Here is an 8868-nt window from a genome sequence, read left to right as displayed (position 1 = left end):
GGGAACAGTTGCAGTCAGAATAGGGGCATAGTTACAACCATAGCTCGAGGCTCATTAGTTCTCAACTAATGGACAAACTGCAGGTTTAGCAAACAAAAGCAGGAAAAGTAGGAACATCATCACATCACACATTCTTTTAAGAGTTCGGTTTCATTGCAGTTTGGTTAACAAATGCTCCCTTCTATCTCCTAAGGCGGCCACTGGCTTAGTGCAAAAAGAATTGGACTTTTGGAAAATTGCTCTACTTTTTATGCAAAGGTTCACTGGAAAGAGAAGACAGCTGCTTTAAAATGTTTGCATAAACTGAAAACATGCTTGAAAATAACATTTTTATTAACACTGAATTCCAAGACAGAAATCCATTTTCTGAGTAGACAGTTACTAAATGAAGCTTAGTTCACAATCTCTGGGGCAAAGATTCAGGCAGCCATGGAAAGTATTCATTTGGTGACTTGCATAAGGGCCTGGTGCCACTTCCTAGCATTGATTATTAGCTCCCCAAATACAAAACAAAAACACCTTCAGGCTTCACATAAAATTAGAGACAACCGTTGCTAAATGCAAATGTACTGAAGGCTAATATTTGAACAGTCTTAGCTTACATGACTGAAGTAACATTCATGGCAGACCCAACTCATTGGCTCAGTGTATCTAGGCTACTGCTGAAGAGGCATTCTCAATATGCAATGAAACACAAAAATAAAGCTCCAGGAGGGAGAGATTACTTCCCTTCTGATCCTGATTTTGAAATTTTAGTGTCAAAATCACTCATGATTAAGGCTTTTTCCCCTCCCAAATGCTATAAAAGGAAAAAATTTACATATTAATGTATTTAAGACACTTGAAGGTATCATAGGTAGCAGACTATCACAGAAGTCAAACACAAACAAGACTATGGGTGAAACCTCTGGCTGTTTCCCCCATGAAAAGTGCTTTCTCATAGGCAAATACTGCTCTGACTAGCCCTGCCATGCTCCAGATACACGGCAGCATTGATCCAGTCTATGTAACTGCTGGTGAGTCGCATACACATTTCACTAAGGACGCTGAAGGTTCTGCTGCAGCTTCAGAGGCCTGTGTGCATAAGACAGCCCAAGGAGTTGCACTTGGGAAGGCTCAGAAGGCTGGAACATAACCACCATCCACAAGGAAAAGCAGACCCTGAATGTCAGGGTCTACAAGCTTCTCCCCTAACTACCCTCCACCCCGAGTCTCACCACCTGCCTGTGGTCGGCTCCCCATTGGTCCCATCTGAGGAGGGCCTGCCCACTGACCTCAGAGGAGTTTGTCTCAAAGGAGTTGCTCACAGGGCTGCCCGGCCTAGACATCGGCTGGCTCCAGATCTTCATGGAACACAGCTTTCAGCCTTGTTTCAGTTTGGGATAGAGGTTTGTTCCCATATATATCGCTGCTCTCTGGAAAATACAGCTTGGGTCTCTGGCAGTATTTCAGTCTGTATGTATCAGTCATGCAGCTGTCTACAGAAAAGTAGGTGGTCAGGGAAACTATCCCATGTGGCGGTGGCACGTTGGGCCACGGTTCTGTTCTAACCACGTCCAGAGGGCTCTGGAAGTCTGTAGAAGGGTTAGATCGAGACCTGGCTTTGGACTCAGAAGGTTCTTTCCCTTGGCCTGGTTCCTTCACTCTTGTATCTGCCCCCACCTGGGAAAGGGCACTGATGGTGTGCTTCTGGACACTCAGAGGCTTAGTTTTCCCCCTCCCTGAGAGTTCCAGCTCAGGGATGAACTCCTTGTCTGACCGTGACACTGCCAGGGCTTTAGCATACTTCTTTGGAGGCAGAGGAGGTGGCAGACCCTGGCAGGTGGCAGGTCCGAGCACCCCACAGTTATCAGAGGGGCTGTCAGGCTGCATACGGTGGGGGATGATGGGCTGCTTGGTGGAGCTGCCCAGATCCCCCAGACTTTGCTGGACAAAAGTCTCACCTGCTTTCACATATGTTGGCATCTGGGACAAGGAGACTCTATCATCACTGTCAACTAACTTTGCTGAGGCAGAATGTTCAGGGATGTGAAAGGGGACAGATCCCCTAGCACCGAGCAAAGATGGACCATTTTTTTCAGGCCTTTCTGGAAAACGACATTCAATAGAACTTTCAAGCTGCTTTTCATTTGGATGGGAGACCTGTTCTCTTGACTCATGGTCCTTGAAGATCTGTGGATTCGATGAGGACAAAAACTTCTCCCCAGTATCATACATGTGAGATCTAAAAAAATGAAAGAGGGAATATTATATATATGGATAGAGGAAAAACCACTTTCAGACTCACTTATTCCATATTTTTTGAGTTATAACCCACCTAGCTGATTTTCTTAGACACGAAACATTGAAATACTTGGCATCACAGTAAAGACCCAATTGTTGCAACCTGAGTACTTCTGATCTGACTTCATAAAGATCATACTAAGAGATGGGAGAGTATCAATGACCTCAGGGGTCCAATCCAGTCCTCTCACTTTACAGATGAAGATAAGGACCCAGAGGGACTCTTAACAATTTTCCATTATAACCCTGACTCAGCAATCTGAAAAGTTGGAATCAAGGAAAACAAACTAAAAGTTTAAAGTTTTCTTTTGAACTGAAATATGGCATATAAGGGAATAAAGGAAACAATCACCCCTAAAACACAGAGGCAGCCTCGTGTGGTGGCTATAGTGCTGGCCTCAGGGAGTCAGCAAACCCGGGGTTCACATCCCTCCTTCTTAAACATCCTGGCTATGTGACTCTGGCCAAGCCATTTAACCTGTTGGTGCCCTGACAACTCTCAGACTCTTAAGCTGCACAGATGGGCAACCCTCTGTCAGTAATGAGGACCAGGGAGGAAATCCTCAATCTTCAGTTTGAGGGGCTTAAAACTAAATAATCCAGTGGTTGAAGAGCTGAATCTTTCTAGAGGCAATAGTAAGACGAACACTGTCTTACAGTCATTCAAGAAAAGATATGTCCTTGATAAGAAACAAATTCTATGTGCCAGATAGTGTGCTTAGATAATAAAGGAAGTACAAAGAATAAACGAAACTCATAGCAAAAGGAGCTGACATCCTGGATGTCAGGCTTGTTGGGTTTCACCCCATGGAGCACTGGATGGCCAAGGTATTTCCCATCTCCTAATGATATGCTTTGGTTCTCCTGGGTGATAGTGCCTACTCTTAAACACTGCATAGCTATCTGTTATTAGGAAATGATAAAAGGCATTTATAAAGACTATTTGCTCCAAGATTAGAGAAAAGAATTTCAACAATAAAATCATTTCAGATCTATTTTTTAGTATCTTTATCATTACCTCTTCATTAAAGAATTATCTACTTGTAGATGCAAATCAGAGGATCCACAGGCCACTTCTGAAATCTTAAGGTTTTCTCTCAAATCTAGAACACAAACAAAACAGCAGCAAATGTTTGAAACTATTCCTGTTTTTTTCCTTTGTGGGGAATTTTCACAATCACTAGGAGCCTACACAAGACACTGCAGGACCTCATTTGATATTAAGAGGCAGCATGGTGCTAGGTGGGGGCCTGACCAGGCAGGAAAGGCCTGATTCAAAATGAACTTGGCCCCAGGCATGCCAAAGCTTCCTGTTTTTCCTGTTTTTTTTTTCTCAGCTAAAACACAAAGAAGGTCAGTAGGAGATGTAAGTGAAATTTATACAAGATGTTTTATAAAACTCTATAGTTATTTAACAAGTGTCACCCTTCAATCCCCCCCACCCTCCACCAGGGGCCAAGCTCCCACCTCCCCTGACCTCCAGCTTACCAGGGCCTCTTGGCAATTTCCATACTCCTATCTGAGGCCAGCCACAAGAGATCGGACTCTTCCTTCATTGAATGTCCTTCAAATACTTGCAAAGAGCTAGCATGTGCCTCCCCCAACCTCCAAATCTTCTCTTTTGCAAGCTAATGTGTTCGGTTCTTTCCATCAATCCTCATGGGTCATAAATTCCAGGCTCTTTCTGCTGGCCTTCCTCTGCATGGATCCTAGTTTATCGATGATTTTTCTTAAACTGTAGTGACCAGAGCTTAACAGAGACCTCAGATGTGGACTCTGCAGTGGAAAGTGGACCTAACCCCTTCCTACATCTCCAAGCTCTGCACCTTTTAATGGAGCCCAAGAGCTCATCATCAGCTCTCTTTGGGTCGCCATATCACATTACTGACTTCTTTGGAAGGTACAATCCACTACAACTTCAAATTTGCTCTCCCCAAATCACCGACCTACTTTATGAAGTTGTGAAGGACTTGGATTCATCCTGAATTACATTAGATTTAGTCTGGCACTATATATAGCCTGTCAAGAGTCTATTTTTCAGCTGAAAGTGGCCCTAATGTTATTGATTCTCAGAATGTATTAACTGGTTGCTAGGTGACCACATGTAGCATCAATGTTCAGAGGACAAGTATATTTATTTTTCTAGTAACAAAATCTTTTTTACATAGTTCCTAGAATTAAATGTTGTGAAAGCCTCCAAACTGAGATTTTAAACCAGCAATCTGCCTGATTTAAGTAGTGAACTCCCTGAAAAGGTCCTGATCATCCCTCGGGCTCTCTGGGCCATCTGCCTTGGGCCTCCACACAACAACCCCAAGCTTTAAGGCTCATCCCAGGCGCTACCTTGGAGAAGGCCTTTTCAGGCAGCATCTTCTCCCTTTCCTCATGACTGTGTCCTCATTTTGTGCCTCTTTTACTTGTCAGTGTAGGGTGCCGATCTTTGTGTTCATAAGGTACTGAATCATAATGTAAAGCTCTTCAGTGGGTAGGATTAGGGGCTGGAAGGAGTCTTACTGAGAACTTACAGGAGAAAAACAGATGCTGAGACCAGCAGAGGGGCTTGCTCAGTCATATAATAATGGAGTTGGGATTTGATGTCAGGTTTTTGACTTGATTGTGAGATAGGCCATTTGTGTTGGGTGCCTGGCTATCCGAACTGGGCTCAGGCATCCTCCATTTGTAACTGGAGAAGAGGTAGCCAAAAAACCCCACCCTGTACTTGGCTGGGAGGCAACTGGCAGATTGCTGCACTCCAGCTTCTGGGTGGATATACCTTCCTAACAGGGCATACCATAATGAACATATTGGAGAAATTGAGGATACCCCTTTATTTATTTATTTGTTTTTTAGGTTTTTGCAAGGCAAATGGGGTTAAGTGGCTTGCCCAAGGCCACACAGCTAGGTAATTATTAAGTATCTGAGACCGGATTTGAACCCAGGTACTCCTGACTCCAGGGCCGGTGCTTTATCCACTGTGCCACCTAGCCGCCCCCACAACATTTATTTCTGAACATACTCCTCCCTCCTCTCTTCTACCCAATGACCCATCCCTAGAATGGAACCTCAAAAAGCAGAATAAAAAAACGCTTCATCAAATAAATTAAGTCTAACAATGTTAACCTACATTCACAGACCTGAGCCCCACACCAAGGAAGGGAAGCCCATGCAGATTTTCAATTTGGCTATAGGCTCAAATCCAGATCTTATGGTCATGCAGCAAACACCAAGCAAATTCAAGAACAATAAATACTACAGAAGACTAGATTTAGCTTTACTAACTCACTGTTAACAGGCCTCCCTTGGCTTGAGTCTCTCCATTGTTTTCAGGGAGCCCAGTAATTACAGCTTAGAGCCTAAACTAACACTGGATAATTGGATTTTGGAGCCAGGTTTCACTCTGGACAAATCCATTTTTTCAAAAATCACATCTACCTTCCCAAAAGACCAGTACATTTAGAGAAACTTTTTTTTTTTAAAAAAGACTTTTACCACCTTCAAAGACTTATAGCAGAAAACAGACAGAAAGAAGGAAAGGAGAAATGTGGGAGGATAGAGGAAAGAAAAAAGGGAAAGAAGGACAGAGGGAGGATTTAGTGTCTAAAGACCCAGCAATCCTTTGCCCTCGAGCGCCACCTGCTGCTTCTAGAGATAGAGCAACACTATAAAAACACTTAAGAAGCATTTATCAGGCCCCAGGGTGCATTTTCCTGTCAATTGAAGATTATTCTTTAGAGCACTAAACTTTTAAAAAAGGTATTACTATTCTGATGGAACTCTAATTATAGTAGACACCACCTTGCTTTAAGAAAACACTAGTATTCATCAACCAAAAAGGTACTCCAATAACCCTCTTCAGTGAAAATTTTCATTTCCAAAGGTAGAAAAAATACACCGTCTTGTGTATGTGTAACTGCCATGTAACAGGAAGAGATAAGGGAGTAGAGATGTGGTTTAATACTAACAGAAATCATCTGTCAACCAAAACAAAACATGCACTTAGATAGTCAGGGAATCCCAAAAGCCCTGGCCCGTTTCTCAGGGTAAGAGGGGAAGGACAGAAGGCAAGGTCCTGATACTGAGACAATTTGTTCCAACAGGGAGATTAAGGCTCTGTGACCTCTAACAGTTCAAGTAAACAGACTTTTTAGTGAGTGACCCTCAAAGAAGAAAGGGAAGAAGGGTCACAGGAAGAATGAATAGGAAAGGCAGTAAGTCCAACCCCAGCAGATCTTGTGCTTCCAAACCAGCCCTCCTCCTTTCACCCCCGTGCCCACCCCAAAGGCTAACAGCTATTCCCTGCCCGTAACATATCTTTGTTCTTGATTAGTTGATCCTTCAGACATAGAACTGTCCCCATTCCAGGGTCACCAAAGGGTCAATGATTGAAATGTTGAAGGGGGGCGGGGAGGGAATCCCCTGTCCTTTGAGCTAGGCTTTCTTACATGGGAACAAACAAGCAGGATCCAGATTTCCCTCACATACCTCTTTAAGACTCAGGCTTTTAAAAGAGTTACCTCAAATTTTCCTGGGAACTATCAGCAAGAAAGGCAAAAAAGCACAGATGGGGGGTAGCTAGATGGTGAAGTGAACAAAGCAGTGACCCTGGAGTCAGGAGGAACCCAGGTCAAAACTGGTCTCCAACACCCAATGCTTACTTAGTTGTGTGACCTTTGGCAAGTCACTTAACCCCTTTGAATATCCCTTTGAGGAAGAAGGATGGGCAGGAAGGCACTGCAACTTTCTGCCAAGGTCAAGTCTACAGTTATTGCCCCAGGGGCCCAGGTCCAAGGGCAAAAGGAATCCCCCCTCCAAAAAAAACTCTTCAGGTTACCAGACAGAATGAAGCTATGATTGTCCAAAAAATGAAAAAATAGGCAAGCTGCCTCTATTCGAGCTACCTTTCCAGTCCCTTCCCTGAAAATACTTTCAGGCTGGTATAGCTGGGGGCCTTGTTGTCTTTTCCTCAGGCTCCTGGCATCTTCACTGTAAACTCCATGGCCCCTGGGAACCAGTCCCCTGTCCTTGCAGCATCCCTCACCAGTAACTTATGCTTCTTCCCCAAGCGTTCAGAGAAGCTGCAGGGGCAGGATTCAATTAATTCCCCCCAGGTGCTAGGCACAGGCCAGTCCAGAAGATTGACCTGACTTTGTCTCCTGGGGGCTTCCAACAAGAGTCAGGGCCATGTCATTGAGGTGGCTTCCTGTCCAAGCAGAAAGTTCACCCTGAGTCTGCTGCTAGCCTTGACTGACTCTGACCCACAACCATCAAAAAAGAACAAGACTGGAGGCAAAAGGAGAAGTCAGGCTGGAGGAAGAGGACCCAAAAGGCTGGACAGCTGCAGAACCTTCCTCTGCTGCCATTTCTCAGAGACCTCTACGTTCCTCATGAGCTTCATTCCATTTCTATCTGTTGAACTGGATGTCTCAAACCAGACATAGTGATGCCTCAAACTCAGGGAGACCATACAAGAGCTCGTTATCTCTCTCCCCAAATCCTCCCCTATTCCAAAATCCCCTCTCACCATTGAGGGTACCACCAGTTTCCTCACAATGTTAATCTCATCCACAGCTTCTGTCACACCCTCCAATCCAATCCAATGTCCAAGCTTGTTTCCACCTTTTCAATATCTCTTAGACATTCCCTTCTCCCTATTCATACAGCCATAGCCCCAATTCAGGCCTCCTCACCTCTTGCCTGGACCTGACTCTGGGCTTTAAGTCTCTCCCACTCGAACTCTAAGTCTCTCCAGCTCGAACCCTTCCTCCATTCAGATGTCAAGGGGATTTTCCTAAAGAATAGGGCTGACATGTCACCCCTCTATACAAGGAGTTTCACTGGTGCCTCTATGATGAAATCAAAACAATTTCAAGTTTTTCACAATCTGGGGTAACATCTTTTGAGACTTTACTCCCACAAACTCTAAAACTTCAGCTAGGCTAGTCTATCTCCAGTTCTCTGAACATGCTAAACTACCCTCTGTGTCTTTGCACTGGCTTCCCCCCCATACTTCCAATGATCTCTCACCCGTCCCCTTCTCCATCTCTTGATTTCACCAGCTCAAATGCCCCCCCCCCCCAAGGCAGGAGACCTCTTCTGGACCCCCAAGGTACTAAGGACCTCCTCCTTCAGACTACCCAGATGTTACTCTTCTTATCTCTAGTCAGCACTCCTTCAAACAATCCTTCAATCATATGCCTCAACACTTCAAACACAGAGCAGCTGCGTGAACCCGGGCAAGTCACTTAATCTGTCACTTGATTTTCTCATATGTAAAATGAGAAATAATACTAATAATAAATAATAATAATACTTAACTCCCAGGATCCTTGTTAGGGCAAAATGAGATATTTATAAGATGACCAAAGTAAGAGTTACTCCATGAGAATCAAGCAAACTCTTTTCCTAACTGAGCTCACAATGTTTAACTTTCTGCGAAAACAGTAGCACAAACACTGGTTTTATATAAACCAGTGTCTTTACACAAACAAGAGACCCAGAAGCACTGCTGTGTACCTCTCGGGCCAATGTCGTCCTTCTTTTTGATGACCTCTGGATATGAAAGAGTAATTCTAATGTTCTATCCCA

General features: G+C 44.1%; 1 protein-coding gene across 2 annotated transcripts in view; it reads right to left on the bottom strand.

The window, feature by feature from the left end:
* Window positions 1–315: 315 nt before the first annotated feature.
* USP53 (ubiquitin specific peptidase 53) overlaps window positions 316–8868 on the bottom strand; it is a 63954-nt gene continuing 55401 nt past the window's right edge. For both annotated transcript variants that reach the window (XM_074228320.1, XM_074228321.1), the window contains exons 15-16: window positions 3302–3386; window positions 316–2224 (exon numbers count right to left, since the gene is read on the bottom strand). In XM_074228320.1, coding sequence (XP_074084421.1) covers window positions 1321–2224; window positions 3302–3386 — 989 coding nt within the window. In that variant the 3' untranslated portion in view covers window positions 316–1320. The remainder of the gene's footprint in view (window positions 2225–3301; window positions 3387–8868) is intronic.

Source organism: Macrotis lagotis, chromosome 3 (genome assembly GCF_037893015.1).
Source record: "Macrotis lagotis isolate mMagLag1 chromosome 3, bilby.v1.9.chrom.fasta, whole genome shotgun sequence".
Taxonomy (NCBI): domain Eukaryota; kingdom Metazoa; phylum Chordata; class Mammalia; order Peramelemorphia; family Peramelidae; genus Macrotis; species Macrotis lagotis.
Note: the sequence above shows the minus strand (reverse complement) of the source record. Positions and strands in the feature narration are given on the sequence as shown.